This window comes from Centruroides sculpturatus, unplaced genomic scaffold (assembly GCF_000671375.1).
Source record: "Centruroides sculpturatus isolate CEXI.00-Female unplaced genomic scaffold, Cexi_2.0 scaffold51, whole genome shotgun sequence".
Taxonomy (NCBI): domain Eukaryota; kingdom Metazoa; phylum Arthropoda; class Arachnida; order Scorpiones; family Buthidae; genus Centruroides; species Centruroides sculpturatus.
The window spans coordinates 473331-493704 of NW_019384329.1; the positions used below are offsets into that span (position 1 = coordinate 473331).

Here is a 20374-nt window from a genome sequence, read left to right on the forward strand (position 1 = left end):
AGGATGAAACCGAGGATGCTAAAGCACCTGAAACTTATCGCATCCCACTAAAGGATGACAAGTTCGACCAGACACTAACTACATTGTTTCCATATACAGATCATTACAAGCCCAGTTATGCGATCACAGGTACGACGTTGCAAAAGGAAACATCAATAAGGCTCTAGCCCTGTATATATATATATTTTAAAAACCATTCAAATATAGGATGCAGCTCTTGAAAAGTTTATGACTCTTATTGTGACAAGGTGTGGCCAACCTGGCAGTATACTGTACAATTCAAATTTTTATGCAAAGCAGTTGCTAGTGCTAAGAATTTATATGGCTGAGCAGTTGATGTGACTGGGTAACTAGGAATGAATCTGAACTAGTTGGAAAATTCAGGAATATCTGAACAGCAGTCCATTCTGGATGGGCTGGGTCCCCCATTACCCATCCAGCTGCATTATTGTGGGCTTGATTAAAAAGGTTCTGTTAGTGTTTTAGGTGGAAAAAGACAAAAAAATATCTTTTACGCACATAGAAAGTATATAGATAACTCAGATATATTTTTTATTGTTTTTTACTAAATTAGGATGACCAAATTATGGAAGTAGCAATTAAAACTTGTAAGATAGAAAGTGAAGAATCTATGGGAGAAAAGTTTTTAGAGGAAGCATGTAAGCATATTTTTGTCATCCATTAACTAAATATTGTTTCTATTCTAACATAACTTTTCACATTAAATTGTATTTGATGTTTAGATATAATGCAACAGTTTGATCATCCGCACATAATTAAATTGATTGGTATATGTTCTGACTCTCCGATATGGATAGTAATGGAACTTGCAAGGCATGGAGAAGTATGTAAAATGATTATATTCTTGTCTTATTTTATGGTTTGCAATATATTAAAATTATTTCAGATGAGGGCATATTTGCAAAATAACAGACATCGATTAGATCTTTCGATGCTGATACTTTATGCGTATCAGTTGAGTACGGCACTGTCGTATCTCGAAAGCAGAAAATTTGTTCATAGGTATGTCAGTAAATATGTTTAAATTTAAAACTTTTATTGAAAATTAATGCTATTAATTTAAATTGCTATTTTAAAATGGGAGCATATTCTTTGAAAGATCCTGTATTTATTATAATTCTTATATAATCTTCAGAGATATAGCAGCAAGAAATGTATTAGTATCCTCCCACGACTGTGTAAAGTTAGGAGATTTTGGTCTATCGAGATGGGTGGAAGATCACCAATACTACAAGGCGTCGAAAGGAAAATTACCCATAAAATGGATGGCTCCCGAATCCATAAATTTTCGTCGTTTCACTACGGCGAGTGACGTGTGGATGTTTGGTAAGATATTTTGAGTATATATTCAAATTATTGTTTAAATTTTAGTTAATGTTTTTAAACGTTAGGTGTGTGCATGTGGGAGATATTGATGTTAGGAGTCAAACCATTTCAAGGTGTAAAAAATAATGATGTGATCGGTCGCATAGAACACGGAGAAAGATTACCTCTTCCAGAAAGTTGTCCGCCACAACTCTACAGCCTGATGTCGTTATGTTGGTCCTATGAACCTTCCAAACGTCCTTCTTTTAAAGACATAAAACACGTTTTAAAGTAATTATTATTATTTTTCTTAATGATATTGAAAGATAATTTTTAATTAACAAAAATTACTGATTTTAATTTTGTTTTTAGAGAGATTCTTCAGGAAGAAAGAAAACAACAAGAGGAAATAATGAGAAGAGAAAATAGAAGGGTTCAAGCTATGTCATGGGGTAATTATATTTTAAATTTTCATATTGAATGAATAATATAATAAATACTTAAGTTACCACATGCATTAAAATATAAGATGAGGATTATATTTGGTAAAGTATTTTAATTTTAGAAAAAGATCAATGAAATTAAGTGAGAATCTCTTCTACAGGGTATTTTAAAACAGTCATTTTCATAAAAATATAGCATCCATTATGGGCTCTGTCAAGCCCACTTAGGAAAATCATTATGGGCTCTGTCAAGCCCACTTAGGAAAATCATTATGGGCTCTGTCAAGCCCATAATGATTTTCCTAAGTGGGTAAGTGATGGGCCCAACATATCTGGACAGATCAACCCTTTAAAACAGTATTTTTCAACCTTCTTGAATACACGATTCCTTTACAAGTTAAAAAATTCTGGCGACTCCCCCTAGGGTCGTATTAAAACTATATCAGTGATTTTAAAAACTACATATTCGATTTTCTTTCTGTTGAGACAAATTATTGTTGATTAAAATTAAAATTTCAGGAGAACTTACAATTACTTAACACACATAAAGTATGAAACTTCCTTTAATTATAAGATTGGGCACAGGGAGCTGTTTTTTTTAGGATCAGAATTTTCAGCTTCTACTTTTTATTTCTTTTTGCAAATCAGCCCAACACTTTTTTGGCTATGATTTTCTAGGTTGGGTCGTATCCACCCAGACCCTCCCTGGCTAACCCATGATTGAGACCTAACTATCGATCAAAAGACCAATTGTACTGTAAAATAAACAGGTACAGCCTTCTTGCTGAAATTGTAGTTTTTTAAATGTAGTGTAGGACCTACAAACACTTGTCTTTTTCTTTTACCCGCAACCCCCGGTGTAAGGCTTTGCGACCTCTCTGGGGGTCGCGACCCACAGGTTGAAAAACACTGCTTTAAAAAAATTCTTTGGGCATTATAGCTTATGGTGTTATGCCCCATCACTTACTATTTGATTGTTTCATGCAAACCTACAGTAATTGAGTGCATAACACTTAGATTGTGAGTTTGCACCTGACCAACAACTTGGCTGTATGGAGTTTTCTTATGTATCTGACATCTAAATAGTGGGTATGTTCTCTTAGAAAGTCCTTTTGAGAGGCATCTCTGTCAGTAGATTACCCATGTGTTGCATTGCCTTATATCATTAAAATGATCTAATCCATTGAATGCCTAGTTGCATCTATGAAGGGCATGAAAAAAAGCCTTAACAGAATTTAATGCTGAAATTGAGTCTCTTATGAACTGATAAAAGATTATATTATTCTTTAACAATTAATTCAATTGAAGGTGATATAATTAAAATAAAGCACTACTATAAACAAAATATACAAAATTTGATGTCATTTTTGTATTTATTAAAATATTATTTAGTAAGAATTGTTAAAGTTTAGAGTGTTGGCCTTAACTACCTATGCCTATGCCTTAACTACCACAGTCATCTGACTGTGGTAGTTAAGGCATAGGCATATTGATCTAGGAAACATTTGTGCAATTGAAACACCCAAGGAATTTTTCGTGGACAGTCTGTCGAGACCTTACATCTGGATATGTTGGGTCCTGTTCTTTGTTATCTGGCCACCAAGTATAATAAAGGCAAATTATATTAATCAGATATCAAAAAAGAATTCATAAAATATTTGTATTGGATTGTGTTTGCATTTTCCGGCATTAAATCCTTACATCATGGTATCGCACTTACTATTTATAAAAATAATTAAAGGGTAATTGCAGATGATTACATGTTCACTTATATAGCACATCTATTTTTTATTCATTGACATTATAAGATAAAGACATTAAGCGAGGACTTACTGTACTACTATAAATTTAATAAATATATGGCTCAATATTTACTAATAATTGCTTCTTTTTAGGTTCTTCATATTCTGATGATCCACCTCCAAAGGTAATTGAAAAAGTTATTATTACTAGTACTTCTAAATGTTAAAATTTAATCTTATTTATTTATTCATGATTATTCCAGCCTTCTCGACGTCCACCCAACCGTAGAAGTGTATCTACTCCTCCGTCTTCGCCTTTTGGAAGCATCGGTTTTGGAATCAATCGATTAACTAGTAGTTGGGAAGATGTAGAGGGAGATATTCAGACTAATAATTTTGTTTCAAATTATTCTGTTCCTGACATTAAGAACAAAGTAAGTCCATTGAAATTAATATTTTAATCGATTTTGGACTATTTATAGTTTCACTTATTAACTCTCTACCTACGGATCCTTTTATAATAATTCAACATTAAGAAAACAAAAAATGAATAGGTATATTAAAGAAATAAGAATTTCCTATTGTCTGAACAGTGCCATCATTCAACATTATTGACTGAATAGATAAATTTGTAATTATGTAGCTTTTGTCTATTTTATCAGGGCTGTGGAGTCGCATAAAAATCTACCGACTCCAACTCCGACTCCAACTCTGACTTTTCCTTATCCTCCGACTTCGACTCCGGCTAAAACTCCACGACTCCGACTCCGACTCCGGCTAAAACATCAAAACTCCACGACTCCGACTCCGACTCAACAGCCCTGCCAGGGCTGTGGAAGTCGTGTAAAAATCTACTGACTTCAACTGCGACTCCGACTTTTCCTTACCATCCGACTCTGACTCCGGCTAAAACATCAAAACTCCACGACTCCGACTCCACAGCCCTGTATTTTATCCATAAGCCAATGAATACTTATCCAGTTCCAGTTGGCCAGATGACTGAACAGTTAAGGTGGGAGCCTACTGCTCCAGGGACTTAGGATCGAATCTCAATTGGTCAAAAAACTCCAAGAATTTCTTGGGGTATGGTTTTGTTCTTCATCACCTGGCCAAGCACATAACAGGCTTGCTAAAAATGCCCTCTTAGTGCCTATAGGGTATAAAGGAGAAACCGAATAATGCATGTAAATCTTCACTTTTATTAAAACTGTACTTAAACCTTTTCCACTACACATTAACTTTTCGGACACTCTGAACACCTAGCTTGGCACGGATTGTTTTGTAAGAGTAAAATATTATTTGATACTGGATAATTAGAATATCTTAGTTCTAACTTTTGCGGGAATGAAGTAGGAAATCTTACCGACATTCTCTCTCAGTAGCAACGTTGTAATTAATTTTATTATCTAATTTCATTATACTTTAGAAATATTTATTAGTTAATGTATGTACATTTCAGGGATTACTTGATCAAACCTGCGAACAGAAAATGAACAGTGAGAATATACAATTTTTAGAGAAAAAGTATTTGGCAATGAAACTTCAGCATCAACAAAAACAAGCAGACGAAGATTCTCATTGGTTAGCCGAAGAAGAATTAAGATGCGGTGCTCTTATCCAGGTCTGCTCTTTGATATATGCACAAAAAATTATTGAATGAAAGAACAACCTACAATTGCAATTTTCTTGCAGCCAAAGAAACGATTGTCATTAAGTGATTGTTCGAGGAGTTCGGACACGGACAGTCTAGAAGCAGATAGTAATTTGGGTTCTCTAAACAGAATTCCGCATCGAGGTTTGTGTTTTGTTGTTACAAATATATTGTTTAATGATAAAATGTTGCAAAATGATATGTAAATATATTTATTACAGAAGTAAATAATGCTCTATATACTAGAGTGAATAGTGGAAATGGAACAAATACTACTAATGTAGAGGTAATATAATTTTTAGTAATATAAAATATTAAAATATAAAAGCTTTTTCATGTAAGAAAAGTAAATATTACAGGTAACGTCGGCCCCTACTGCTAATCTTGATAGAACGGGTGATTCTGTATATGATTGTACAACAAAAGTTGTGAGATCAGTTATGGATTTGTTGCAAGGAGTAGAGCAATCCAAATCATCTGATTATCTGCTTTTAGTTAAGGTAATAATAATTATAATGATGATATAAATTTAATATGCTTGTCTGTAATTTAAATATTATATCTAACGTTAATATATTTATGTAACACTAATGGGCTGCCTATATGTACAGTTTTTGAGCCAATTTTATTCCTTCTTGTTGTGTACAAAGATACACTTTGGCAAACTTTTTCCCTTTAATTGTATATACGATAAGTTAGTTTAAGATCAAGGATCCTGACATTGATCCCAGTAGCGGCTAAGTGGATAAAATCACTGAACATTGGTACAGTAGTTGTTCACATACATCTCATCAACTGGCTGGCATTTTCTGGGTTTTTTTCTTGTCTAATTCCTAAATACAAATAATTTTCCTATAAAAAATCCTCTTGATCAATCCTCAAGATTTTTTGAGGGTGTTTTGCCCTGGCTCACCCCTCCCACCTTTACGTTTTGGGCCTGGCCAAACTTGCAATGTATATGATTGATTAAGAGTCTTTCTTAGTGGCCTTATCACAGAAAGAGTAAAAAGAAGTATGGATGGGTATAAATTTGAAACATCTTATCATTAAAACAACACTAAGTGTGTTGTTTTAGTGATACGATGTCTTGTGATAAATGATATTTGAGAGGTAAAATTTGATTTGTACATCTATACAAAAAATGATTTTCAAATTATATAAAATTCATGAATTTTTCAGAATGTCGGCACTGAATTAAGAAATCTTCTTGCAAGTGTTGATGAGCTCTTTCCTACACTTCCTATATGGTCTAATAAAGAGGTAAGTCATGTAAGAATAACTTTTAAAATATAAATTTATATTATTAATGCATAAGATTTTTAAAAAATATTTAGATTGAGATGGCTCACAAAGTTCTAAGTAAAGACATGGCATCTCTAATAGAAGCATTGAGACTCGTCCAAAAGTATTCTTGCACCACCCTAGATCAAGAATATCGCAAAGGAATGTTAGAAGCGGCTCACATATTGGCCATGGATGCCAAAAATTTATTGGACGTGGTCGATTCTGTACGAATACGGGTAAAACACGTCGCGCCCAACGAAAGTTTAGACAAGTTCCCGGAGGAGAGGAAAGCATTTGACAGTAGTGCCTTTAATTCCTGTAGCTCTTCTTGTATAGTGTCTAACAAAGTGGAAACAATTGCCGATTTTTCTGATCATGCAAAACTTCAATCAAAATTACCCCAGACTCAGGTCGACGAAGCAAATGATAGTGGGTATGACGTTACATAAAAAAAAAAAGGATTTCGTATTGATAATTTGTCATCAGAAATGAGAATTTAGTCAAGTTTGAAAGCAATAACTTTCTCAGGATCTCGACAAATTGCACTTCCTGTTTAATTACTATATTGCGGAACGTAGGAGATACAGTATATTTTATTATCAAATCAAATCTGTGATATTCAGAAAGGTTTAATTAGAATTTATGTATAGGTGTATATTTTCACAGTGCTACATTACAGAAATGAGTAGCATTCAGTCACATACAGTTTAGATATTTCTTACTTCGAATGTCTATTTTTATTGTCATTATTTGGGAAAACAAGTGGTATTTCTACAATAAATATTTAAATATACCACCGAAATTGCACGTGATATGCGTATATAATGTGGACATTTTAAGATATATATATATTAAGTGTAAATGACGAGAAGAAATAATATTTCACAATAGTTTTGTGAATTAATATTTTGTCTATTTATATGAAATTTGGCCTAGAATCTGATCAAGAAAATGTAAAGCAGCTTATTTTTAATCATTTCTGTCAATGGTCAAGGTGGTTAAAGCGTCAGTCTATTACTACTACTAGGATCAGATTAAATCTAGGAATTTTTATTGGTGGTTCATCAAGCCTTATCCTTCACCATGCATCTTCCCTATTGTGGGCCTGGTTAAACCAGTGATGGATATGATTGAAAAGACCTTTTTAGTGCTTACAGTAGAGGGGAAAAATTCTTTTTACTCCGTCTTTTCTATTATGCCTGCCTCTTATCAGCTGGGGCCGTATTCTGGTCTCCGTCTCTGGTCTCTCGTCTCTCACAAGCCGGTCACTGATTGGCTAATCCAAATGATTAGCCAATCAGTGACCGGCTTGTGAGAGACGAGAGACCAGAGGCGGTGACCAGAATATGGCCCCTGGTTTACTTTTAAGTCTTCATGATATCTTTTAACTGTCTTGGCAGCTCTCCACATTTTCAGGGATGTTTTGTGCTTAAGTTAGACATGCTTAGTTGTAATGATTAATCATCTGTTGTATTCTTCAACATTAAACTAATTACATAAGAATCAGGTGATTTTGAGCAATCTTATTATTCAGATCATACCCAAGTTTGATTCATGGCATAGACAGACTATAGACTATACTAAGCCACAAATCTAATGTGAATTATCATTACTAATCGTTTTCCAGTTTCTGTGTGTTATTTTTGTCTGTTTTATTGTACATGAAATTAAAATTCGAGTGGTTAAATTTATAGTTTATACAGAAATATATTACGGACGGTAATCAAACAGGATTTTTCCTAACGACTTGTATATTAAGGCAGCAAACTGTAAATGAATATACAGAGATATTTTATGGATGTTCATAGATGTTTATATTTGTTAATCATCCAATGCAGTACCTGATTCACAAAATGGTGTTTTAGATGATTTTTCGTAAAATGCAATTTTTGGTGATATTTTGTACGAATACTTTACAAAATAATTTTTTTAAAACAGAATAGTCTTTATAGAATGTACATTCACACTTCATATTGTTTGAAATGGAAATTTTACTATGTCTAAATAAAAATTGAAATTTGTCATGGTAAACATTTTGTACTTTGTCCTTCATTTTTTGATATAAAAACCCTTGATATAAATGATTTTTATATATCAGTTTTATAAAATACAATTGTTATGGTTTACAATAAGGTTTCCAGTAAAAAAAAAACCTTTAAGTAAACCACGTTTTGGACCCATCAGTGGCCAAGAGGTTCTGTCCCCTGAATATTGGGAATTTCATTGTTGGTTTACACCTCGCCGGGACAGATCCCCCTAGGCAGATTGCCCAAATGTTGCGTTGCCATAACTTAACAAACAAACCATGTTTTTGAGGTGTATAATCAAATAAGTACCTACAGCAAGTTAAACAAGCGTTATTGTAACTTAACTTTGTACCTTCAACCTACTCTGAGTTTTACAGGGTATCCCAAAAGTCTCCACTGGCCGAATAAATAAAACCATTGAACACTTGGTCATTGGTTCATGCCTGACCAATGGGTTGGCCACCATGAAATGTTCTGGGTTTTCTTCATGTGTCTAGTTTCCATATAGGAAGTCCTACTGGAAGTTAGCCTATTGGCAGATCAGCCGTGTGCTCCGTTGCCTTACTCTGTCAATCGCCTTACACAAAACGTTGCTGACATTGTTTTGTGAATAAAGTTACATTTTATCTTTGTATTTATGGAAACTTTTGTTACACCCTGTATGTTCTGTTAATTAAAGAACCGTAGAAGTTTACACGTGGACTTCACGAGAAAACATGGCTGACTTGCATGCGGTTTGTTTTCATAAATAAACGTTAACTCTTCTGCTACGCGATAGACAGAGCCTTGTCATATTTTATTTCTTATTATTACACTTCCTCCAAAAGAAAAAATAAGATTTGCTTAATGATTACATGGTTACAACCTTCGTAAACCAATCTTTTCTCTTAGCAAATCAAATCGGACATGTTTAAGCGACTTCATGAACAGATTAGCCAATTGGTTGTTTCTGCCAATGTGTTCCAATTTGGGTTCATCATTTAAAAATCTTTCACGTACATAAAAGTGTCGAACTTCGATATGTTTGGACCATTAAATTAAATACCGGATTGTTTGCTAGCTTTATGGCACTTGCGTTGTCAATATGAAGCGTTGGAGGCTTCTCTGGCATGTCAATCAATTCAGACAATAAACGTTGTAGCCAAATTAATTCTTTTGCTCCTTCACTTGCTGAGATGATCTCTGCTTTAGTTGTGCAAGTTGCAACTACTTTTTGTGATTGGTTAGTTTATGATATAGCTCCACCCAAGAATTTCGCGATGATTCCAGTCGTTGAACGTCTTGTCTTTCTCATGAAAGGAAAGTGATTATGAGTCGGAAATCCATCCTTATCGTTAACATAGCCAACCAACTGTCCGAAAATAGCTTTATTCTCAAATTCCGATCGAAAACTTCTTGTTTACATGTTCGTAGCATCGTGCCGAAAATTCTGATGATCAAGTCTTCCTATTGTTCTATCATACCATAATTCATAAGGAGCTTTGTTTTGAACTGAAGATTTTCCAGTACGATTCAAAAGATATACGGCAGTGTTGCATGCTTCTGCCAACAATCTTTTCGGTAATTTGCTTGGATTCAGCATAGAACGTGCTGTTTCCAGAATGATACGATTTTCACGTTCAGCTGCACCATTTTGCTCAAGTGTATAAGGTGAAAAAATTCATTGTTCTATCTCTCTGTTTGCGAGCAATTCAGCAACTCTTTTGTTGACAAACTACTTCCATCATATCTAAATTGTTTGACATGTCCTTTGTTCTAGCTTTATTTAAAAATTGCTCAAGCACATTACGTACTTCGGTTTTCTGTTTCAAGAAGAAAATTAGACGAAACTTGCTGAAGTCATCCTTGAAACATACGTAGTAACGTGCTCCTAAAGATTCGATTGACATTGGTCCATTCAAATCGGCATGGATCAATTCGCCAGTAACTATTGGACGATATATTCTTTGCTGGTAGTCTACGCATTTTTCCCAAAGCACATCACAGAATTCTTTGCAATCTTCCATGTTGATGTTCATTTACTTCAAAACATCTTTTACGTGCTGTTTATTTTGATGACCAAACCTTTCATGGTAAACTTGTACAGTATCAGACGCTGGTGGCCGGATGGCCGAGCGGTCAAGGTGGCAGCCTACCGGTCTGAGGGACATGGGCCCGAATCCGAACGGGTCGAAAAATTCCTAAGAATTTTTCGGGGGATGGTCCGTTTGGAAATGTCAGGCCCCGTCCCTCACCACCCAGCAGCCCCATTGTTGGCCTGGCCGAACTCATAATGGACTTGCAAAAAGAGGCCCTCTTAGTGCCCACAGGGTGGAAAGAGTTAAAAAAAAAAGTATCAGACGCTGTCACCAAATTCACTGAAATGTTTTCATGTCGTTTTACAACGCGTGTATATCGAGCATGTACAGATCATTTTTCATGTAACTAGTCATGATAGTGTTCTCATCGATTTTGTCTCGACTTTTTACACTTCTGTCATCGATTACTATCCTGTGGCTGTTCGATGCTGCTGCTCTGACGAAAAACAAGTGGACACTACAAAATATTTTTCATTTCAGCATTATACCAGATATTGTTTTGTCGAACTTGAATCTTTATTGTTCCTTTCCCATGAGCATGATACTCATATTTTGCTTTTCAAGTGAGATTACTTCAGAAACAGTAAATTCTCCATAAAAGGTGAAGAATAGTTTGTTTGGGATAATACGCTTAGTAGTGCCACTATCACAATACCATTTATTTGCATCAATGTAGTTTCCAATCTACGCACCCATGACACGTAAAATGAATACCGCATTGCCACTTCGTTGTTTGTTAGTCCTGACACCTGTTTTTTTTCTGTAGACAATCTGCTGCCCAATGACCCAATTGTTTGCACTTATTACACGGAAATCTTTTGCTTTGCCCGTTCCACTGGCATTTTCGTTTTTCCAGAATTCTGCTTCATTTTATACTCGCCAGATGCGACGAACGCATTTGCCTTGATCACGCAGTTTTTCAATGAATAAATTCAAACTCATTTGTTTGCTCTGTTGGTAACTCAACAGGTACACGTTTTCCGTCAATAATAATAATTATCTTTTAATCCGTATGAACGCAACACTATAGAAACATGCCATTTCTATTTTGCCCAGTCTTTAGGTCTTTCAAGCTTTTGTAGAGTTGAGTAAGAATTTCATAATTTAGTAAGAGCAAATGTTATTTTCAGTAAAACGAAGCATAGTGTAAAGTGAAATGAAGCATGGCGTAAAGTTTTCATTTTATCAGATTCATGCGCTGCCCACTGTGCTACTCAGGCTGATGACTCCCACAAGACTGTCCAATAAATTCTGTTCTATATTTTATCAAAAATTCCTCTAAGTGTGCTTTCTCGCAGCTGAAAAAACAACGGATGAACATTTTCGGGAGAACACTTTATCGTATGGCAGTAAGTTGAGTCGGTGCTGGAGAGACAGCAGTGATTCTCTCAGTGGCTAGGCCCAAAACAATCCATGCACTTGACTGTTGCGGACAGGCAAACTTTCCACTTGCCTCAGTCAAAAGACATTATCCTGGTAACTGTATATAAGGCTAGGCGCACACGATGAAATTTTTCCTGACAATGGATGAATTCAAATATAAGCCATATTTAATCCTTTCCCTCTCCTACGATGAGAAAATTTCCAAAAATCCCTTCTAAAGGCTGGTATACACGGTAAGGAAATCCTCAAAGGATGTGCTTAACAGACGAAAAAAACTTGGATATAACTGGCTGGATCGAGCATAGTAATTTACAAAACTTATTAAAATATCTCCCAGCGTATAAAGAATTATTTTTATTTAAAAATGGATAGATAGAAAAAAAATCACGGTTAATCCTCAAAGGATTTCCTTACCGTGTATACCAGCCTTTAGTGTGCGTTTTCATGACGTAACCTAACTGTGTACCAAATTTCACCTCTTTAGGTTCAGCGGTTTGCTCCGGGCGACGATGAATCAATCAGTCAATCACTCAGTCAGTCAGCACAAGTAATTTTTTATATTTAGATTAGTTTGGAACATGAAAAAATGGCAATCTTGAATTTTCCTATGCTTTAATACAATTCCGGGATATTCTTCGAATATATTCTTATAATTAATTCTGCTTCGGTCATGGGTTCGTGACTGGCCAGGACGGGCTGGCCACGTAGAGTTTTCCGAGTTTTTTCGACGTCTGTAACGCCTAAATAGGGGCCAGTTTCCCTTAAAAGGACTTCCCAGAATGCATCACCAAAGTGTTGCGTTTCCATAACTAAACGAACTAAATATGAAATTACCCTTTATTTATAGATATTGAATACAAAGTCTTTATAAGTAATTTTATTAACTTATTTCATTCATTATTTTATTATCACAAACTTTTGATGTTTGTATAGTTTATCATATGGTTAACGCTGCTTATCCCAACAAACTCTTACGCCATAAAAAGTGAATAAACCATATCAAATCAAATCAATTTTTTAATAAAATTCTAACCTCAAAATCAAGCTTTTGCCGTCTTATAATAATTAAAAACATAAAAAAACTTTTTGTAGTAAAATATCGTAACAGATGGCGCTAAACGCAATTTATAATTTTGACCGGAAAGTCAAGCAACACTTTGCTAGGTATTTATAAAACTAAATTAATAGACTAAAACACTTCGTATTCAATTGTACTAGTTAAACTTTCTAATCGACTCAATTAATGTATATTACTTTTCAGTTTATTTATGATTTTATTAGAATCCATTTCTAGAAAGTTTACAGAACATTACACAAGTTCTGCAAACTTATATTCTGTATATACTTTTATATTACTTAGGTTTGCACAGCTAATGTAATATGGAAATTGATTTTCAAAGATAAGGAATAACTTACGTACGATAGTCTATTGTATTTCCTGTGTTTATTCATTTCAAAGAATTTAATATATTCTAAATGCTTCTCATTATAGCAATGCCTTCACTGATTTATTACCGATATTTCAACTTTATAGATATCGAATTAAATATTTCATAACTTCAATATTTCAATAACTTCATAAATTCAATATTTCATTTCAGAGTAAGTTCTATTTCTGAAAATCTATAAAATCAATAAAGTCTGTCTTTCTAGAAGGGTTTATTAATTAAAGATTAGTTTGGTTTCCAAAACGTACCTAATGAAATATATAATAACATATTTAATATACTGCGTGTCGTTTATATTATACCATCGAAGTAAATGCGAATATTTATTCTAATCGCATATATTCGATATTATTTTGTAAAAGTTAAAAAATGATAATGAAGACATATTTAATTATATGAATCATATATATAAATTATCTCACTTATTCACCATATTATAAAGTAGAATACGTAATATATTGAGTTATATAATTCCTCTACCAGTGTACAGGTTCGTAGAATATATTGCTTCGTGCGCAAAGCGTTTAAATCAGATGCCAGTTAACGTAGTATCTTATCATAACTGCATAAATATGTACGAGTGTATGTAAATTATTATTGTTTGAATATCATTTTAACATTATTTACCGTCTAATCTGGTGCATATACGAAAAATTACATTAAAGAAAAGAATGTCGACTAAAAAAGTGTGTTTGGGATACATTTTAGCACCAGTTCTAAAATCGGCTAAAGTGTATGGATTGGATATTTGTACTCCATGCAATTGTATGAAAAGCAATGCAAGAAAAGAAGATAATAGACTTACTCGCAAGTTATTCACGACATATTGCGATTTACTCGAGGTATTTTTGTGGATAGTAGTTTTACTTTTCTTGTTAAGACTATATGATCACAATGTATATTGTTTACGTGTGATACACATGTACAAAAGTTATGCCCAACCAGCAGCAGCCGGCTGCGCATTTTTCTCCATTTACTTAGCTGGTCAGTTCAGTATTGCGAAGAGAAGGAAACTTTCAATGCATTGTGTAATTAGCAGTTACGTAGAAGAATGGGAAATAATCGATCAGATGCAAAAATATTTAATTTATTTTATTTCCGGGTTATTTTTTATATCAACGACTNAATGTGTTACTGCTACAGATCGTGAGATCGATCCAGCTTTTGCCGATGGGCGCATCGAACGTCGGCAGGGAGTCAGGCTGGTTAAGAATATGTAAATTGTTTGCATTTGTAAATTCAAGAATCTGGTCGGCCCGTTCATCGTTATCCGGGTCTCCCCAGAGCTCAGAGTGAGCGTTCAGATCGCCACTTATAATAATGTTCTTGTCTCTAAAGTGATTAGTAATTGTTTCCATTTCTTGGATAATTGGAGTTAAATCCATTGTAATCGGGCAATAAACACTCAACATCAGGAAGTTCCTTGGACCATTACCCACCTCGAAACATGTTATAAATTTGTTACTAAGTTCATGATGAAAAACCACTGGTATATTTGGATTACTTATCACAGCAACCGTGGACGGACAAAAGTCCTTATTGTATATTACCCTGTAAGCTGTCCGCAGACACGCCGGTATCCCTTTACAACAATAGGGTTCCTGGATCAACGCTAAGTCCACTTTTTCTAATGTCTTGACTAATGCCGAGGTTCCGCTGATGGATCGTTGAACGTTTATCTGTACAATTTTTATCATACCATCCTTTATTTTGCTTGTATTATTATTCGCCATAATCAGTTTTATCTATTAATATTTTCCTGATTCTCTGAATCAGCGGGCACTGTTTAGAGCAAGCGTTATGGTTCAATACTTTCAGCTTTTCTCTTTTACAATTGACGCACTCTGTCTTGTCTCTCCTAGTACAGTCTTTAAACTTGTGATCAAGGCCGCATTGGCTACAAGTCGGCCCTTTCTCCGTACAATCTTTAGCTATGTGACCAATTTTACAACATTGGTAGCATTGTGTGACCGCTATATAATCATCGACCCCGCACCTGGTCCATCCCTCTTCTATTGACAATATTGCGGATGGTTACTGAATTGTGTTGCACTAGCAATGCAATCTTATAAAATGTTTAGGTTATTAAACTTGATTTTATGCTGCTTCGTTTCTATGAAGAAAAGCTTAATTAATTTATGGAAATTTACAGAAACAGCAACCAATGTACAAATTATTAAATAATCGAACAAATGTTAGCAGGCTTCGACATTGAATTGCAGTAGTACCTACTATGGATGATACTTAATATAATTTCATTACGTAGAACACGTCATCTCATGTATCTCTAGTTTGTGTTACTAGTTTTTTTTACAATTTTACGGCTACAAAATGCTTTAAAATTGTTAATTTAATTCCCGATATTTACTTTACATATTTAGTAATTAATGTATTTATTGGATGCATGTTTAGTCATCTTAATAATGCAAAACAGAAAAAAAAAAAAAAAAACTTGAGTCTACAGAACTGAAGAGAGAAAGTACGTGAGAGCCGGTGCCACACCTGTGCAATATTTCCCAAATTTTTCATGTCAAGTGCCCGGTATCCATAACTTTCCAGCATTTTTTCTGAATCTCTTGTACAGTGACAAGTAAAATGATTTAAATGTTACTTATATACTTTTGTTTTCTTTCAGATGTATGACAGCTTTATAAATATCGAAAAAATCTCACCTGTGGACCTTCCCTTACAGTTTAAGTTCAAGGTAAGATGTATGTTTTATAGTTAAATCGAATACATTTTCCTGTGTACAATCTGATGACACGAAACGTGTGAGAAGCTGGGTTTTGTTGCACGAATAATTTGTTAATGACAGAATTTATTTTCGACAATTGCGATAATGATACCAAGACAATAAGTAATTTAAAATAATTTACACGAGAGAAATTTACTATGTGATACACATGTACAAAAGTTATGCCCAACCAGCAGCAGCCGGCAGCGCATTTTTCTCCATTTACTTAGCTGGTCAGTTCAGTATTGCGAAGAGAAGGAAACTTTCAATGCATTGTGTAATTAGCAGTTACGTAGAAGAATGGGAAATAATCGATCAGATGCAAAAATATTTAATTTATTTTATTTCCGGGTTATTTTTTTTATCAACGACTCTNTTGGTGGATTTTTCTACATAAAAAAGAATTTTATCATAAGAGTGAGTATTTGAATATTTAATTAAAATTATAAAGTTATATTTAACATCTTAAAACACTAGCAGATAAGCCAGGCATTGCTCGGGCAAAAAGTAACAATAGCGAAGATTAACATTATTGCATTACAGCCAATCTTATCCGTTTTCACAGAATGCATGAATTAAGTTCTTTGTTTCCAGACTGATTAGAAAATGTTTAAATGTGTCCAAAAATATGTTCGATTTCCTGAAAAACGCAAAACACCGCATCTGCGCATGTAAAACTTGCACTCCGCTTTCTCTTAACACTTCCATTGTTAACAGGAAGGAGGGAAATTTCGAAACATCCTTTCGTATTGTGGGTTCTCATGACGTACCCTAACAGTGTAACAAATTTCAACTTTCAACTTCTAATCGTTTGGGCTCTGCGCTTATTATTATTATTATCAACCCATCTCGATTATATAGATAGATACAGGAGTTTTAAACTATGTACGGTACATTTTTTCATATGTCAAAATAGTTTTAGCTATAGCAATCATAAATTAATATCTACTGTGTTTATTGTAATTAATATTACTATATTTGTTAATCATGAGATGTTTTCATCTATAAATATATATGATATTATAAATTCCTACTTTGTACAAATTTGTTTTTATTTCTTTGGCCATAGATTCTTCTGCAATTTATTTTATTTTTAATAAACTAGAAGTTGTATATAGTTAGTCGGGACCTTTTTTCATTTTCTTCACTGGAAACTACTTTTTTCAATGTACAAATCCTTAAGAAATATATGAGATGTACAAAAATATATAAAACTTTAATAATATATACACATTTAATAATGTATTATTTTATTTTCAGATGGTGAAAGGTTTGTACTCCATATTTTCATCTTTCATTCAGATTACTGGAGTTTTGCAAGACGAAAAAAAATGTACAGTGAAAAATGTACAGTGAAATATAGAAATAATGTAGAATTGAAACACAATTTAACAATTTCACATTAATGAAATTTAATCAAAATAAAAAACACATATTTTTATCATTCACTCGTTTTTCTACAGTATCCCCCCTATAACACTGTAGATAATTCCGTGCTATATGAATTCCATGTTGTACGAGTCACTTAGATTTTACAAATAGGTAAGCCGTTCATAGCCAGTCACACATATTTGTAAAATTTAAGTGACTCGTACAACATGGAATTCATATAATACGGAATTATCTACAGTGTTATAGCGGGGCCTACTGTAAAAGAATAAGTGAATAGTTATAGTGAGTAGTGTTATAGGGGGGTCTACTATATAGGATTTTGTGTATTTTGTGCATGCATGATATGACATATTAGTGACATTTATTATAAATTGGAAGTTTATACTTAATACTTCACGCTTTTGAACATCATACTTCTCATGATAACAATCGAGTCATAATGATCATTCATTTTACTCTGATCTCCAGATAATAAATGCCAGGCAGACGAATTAACAGTTGTCAGAATGTATAGATGTACAATTTGAAAATCGCAGCCCAATTACTAGTGAAACTACACTAATGTAATATTACAATTTAAATAAATAACTTACGTTAATCTAACTTGCAGTTTATAATGACATTTCCAAATACAGTAACATCTTCACTGTAGTTTCTACTGTAAGTCTTTATCTACAAACAAGACGTTTTGAATTTTGTAGAAAGCGTAGGCAACAATAGCATACGATTAATGTGTTTTAATGTATATGGATGAATGTATGTAAATAAAATTAAATACAGTAATACTACGAGTTACATAAGTAATGGGGACCTGAAAACAGTTAAAATTTATAGGTGTAAAAATTTTTTAAATTGCAGCCCAATAATGTTTCCACAAAGCAATTATTTAAGCATTTTTAGAAGTTTTTTTTTTATTTAAAGAAGTTTTATATGAAGATTTTCGGACAGTAAGGTTAGCAACTTCTATCGCGTTCAGCGCCATAAGAACCTCTCTAACACGGATCACTTTTTAAACTTGTGATCAAGGCCGCATTGGCTACAAGTCGGCCCTTTCTCCGTACAATCTTTAGCTATGTGACCAATTTTACAACATTGGTAGCATTGTGTGACCGCTATATAATCATCGACCCCGCACCTGGTCCATCCCAGGTTGGTCTTTTTAATTTGGATCATTAATTTCCTTATTGTTGGGGTAGTTTCTAGTACCCAATTCGTTGTGTTTTTATTTTTGTTCCCAAATTGAAACTTGACTTCTGTGTTGTTACTAAACTCTTCAGCTGTCATATTCGTTTTGATTATTTCATTTTGTTAATAGAGACATTCTGTTATCTCATCCTTGGTTATGTCAGTTGCAACACCATACAATACAACCCTTGGTTTTCTTCTTGATGGTACCTTTGTTTTCAGACCTGCTTTAGTTTCTATTGCCTTCCTTAGTTTTTCTCTCTCCTCTGTCGTTGCTACCTCAATGGCAACGCCACCTCTCCTGAGTTTCCGTACTGACTGTATTCCGATACCCATCTTTTTGGGGTTAATCTTTTTCTTTAGTTTTTGCTTGGTTCGTTCTGCGTCGTCTTCTTCAGACTCCGGATCAACAAGTATTACTTCTTTTTTGGGTTTCTGTACCTTTCTTGTCGCTATCTGTGCGTATGTTGGCGTAGTTGGAGTTTTCAGCTCAAGTATAGTGTCAATTTTCTTTTGTAGTTTCTGCACTGCCACTTGCAATGGATCTCTAGTTCTTTCCTTTAACATCTCGATAATTCTGTCGATCTGGGTGCACACGTAGGTAACGTGTTCTTCTGTATCTATTCTGCATCTCTTATGCGATGTCATGTAATGGATCACCTCTTCGCGGATACCTTCCGCGGTTTTCACCTGCTCGTCTTCAGGCAGGACATCCATTTCTTCAGGTGACGACAACTCGTCGTCGGAAACAAGTAAATGCGGCCTTTTAGCCGACATAGTCCTGAAAAGGACTGGAAAGTCTTTGATTGCAGTTGTCGCTTAGTTTCGCCCTTTCGGGCTACTTGCAGGCAGGACCACGTGGAGGTGCGACACTACTTCCCCTGGACTGTTATAAGTGTTAAAAAGAGCAAGACTAAAAGAGCACAGCGAAATTCGCCAAAGAATAGCCAGTAAAGCTCAAAAGAACGCAAAACAAATCAATGGGGCACCCTGCCCACAAGCATTAGCAATGACAAAAGTTTTCTGATAAGTTATTTTTTTGCGAAAAATTCGCTGAAGTTTAGAGACATCATTAATGTAAATAATTTTTATCGCCGTTGAATAAGAAATGTTTCTTTCACAAGAAATGTATAAAATTACAGTACTGTATTAGACTTAGGCAGCTAATTTACATACTGTACAGACGATAGTTAGCGTAAAATCTCCGTAGCGTAACGCTACGCGGCAAAAAAAAATATATATATATAATTATAATAAAGTTACAATAAATTAAGTTAATATATATTTATATATACAGTATCTAATTTATATATAATTAATATATAATTATATGTACAGTATACAGTACCTATTTATATATAATTTATATAATACTGTCCAGACGATAGAAATCTTTCCGTAGCGTGGCGCTACGAACGGCAAGAAAGTAGTTCGGCTGCCCGATGACGTTCTACGTAATTATAGGAGTTTTTTACCTTTTTTTTACGGATACCGTCACAATTTTTTCGTAGTTTTATAGGAATCTTAATTATAGGGACCGTAATTATAGGGGGGTCGACTGTACACTGTACAGTAATTTACCTAATAAGATAGACCTCAGAAAAACACTATATGAGGCATAAAGCTGTCTTTATCATGAAAAGTAATTAACTAAGAATTTTTTTGCCCTGCCAGGGTGTGG

General features: G+C 34.1%; 3 protein-coding genes across 3 annotated transcripts in view; 1 reads left to right on the forward strand and 2 right to left on the reverse strand.

Moving 5' to 3' along the window:
• LOC111628906 (focal adhesion kinase 1-like) overlaps nt 1-8454 on the forward strand; it is a 37335-nt gene extending 28881 nt beyond the window's left edge. Inside the window, exons 28-41 of the mRNA XM_023372766.1 lie at nt 575-659; nt 744-844; nt 908-1023; nt 1157-1347; nt 1413-1617; nt 1699-1778; nt 3665-3696; nt 3775-3945; nt 4971-5132; nt 5204-5306; nt 5384-5448; nt 5522-5662; nt 6342-6422; nt 6497-8454. Coding sequence (XP_023228534.1) covers nt 575-659; nt 744-844; nt 908-1023; nt 1157-1347; nt 1413-1617; nt 1699-1778; nt 3665-3696; nt 3775-3945; nt 4971-5132; nt 5204-5306; nt 5384-5448; nt 5522-5662; nt 6342-6422; nt 6497-6895 — 1932 coding nt within the window. The 3' untranslated portion in view covers nt 6896-8454. The remainder of the gene's footprint in view (nt 1-574; nt 660-743; nt 845-907; nt 1024-1156; nt 1348-1412; nt 1618-1698; nt 1779-3664; nt 3697-3774; nt 3946-4970; nt 5133-5203; nt 5307-5383; nt 5449-5521; nt 5663-6341; nt 6423-6496) is intronic.
• Nucleotides 8455-14497: 6043 nt separating this feature from the next.
• LOC111628915 lies at nt 14498-15115 on the reverse strand. Its single transcript, XM_023372776.1, has one exon. It carries the CDS (start codon nt 15113-15115, stop codon nt 14498-14500), a length of 618 nt encoding a protein of 205 aa, XP_023228544.1.
• A 139-nt stretch (nt 15116-15254) lies between these two features.
• LOC111629057 lies at nt 15255-19418 on the reverse strand. The gene is made up of 2 exons (XM_023372928.1): nt 18644-19418; nt 15255-15378 (listed from the first exon to the last, which is right to left on the reverse strand). Exon 1 carries the CDS (start codon nt 19408-19410, stop codon nt 18817-18819), a length of 594 nt encoding a protein of 197 aa, XP_023228696.1. The 5' UTR covers nt 19411-19418; the 3' UTR covers nt 15255-15378; nt 18644-18816.
• Nucleotides 19419-20374: the final 956 nt, after the last annotated feature.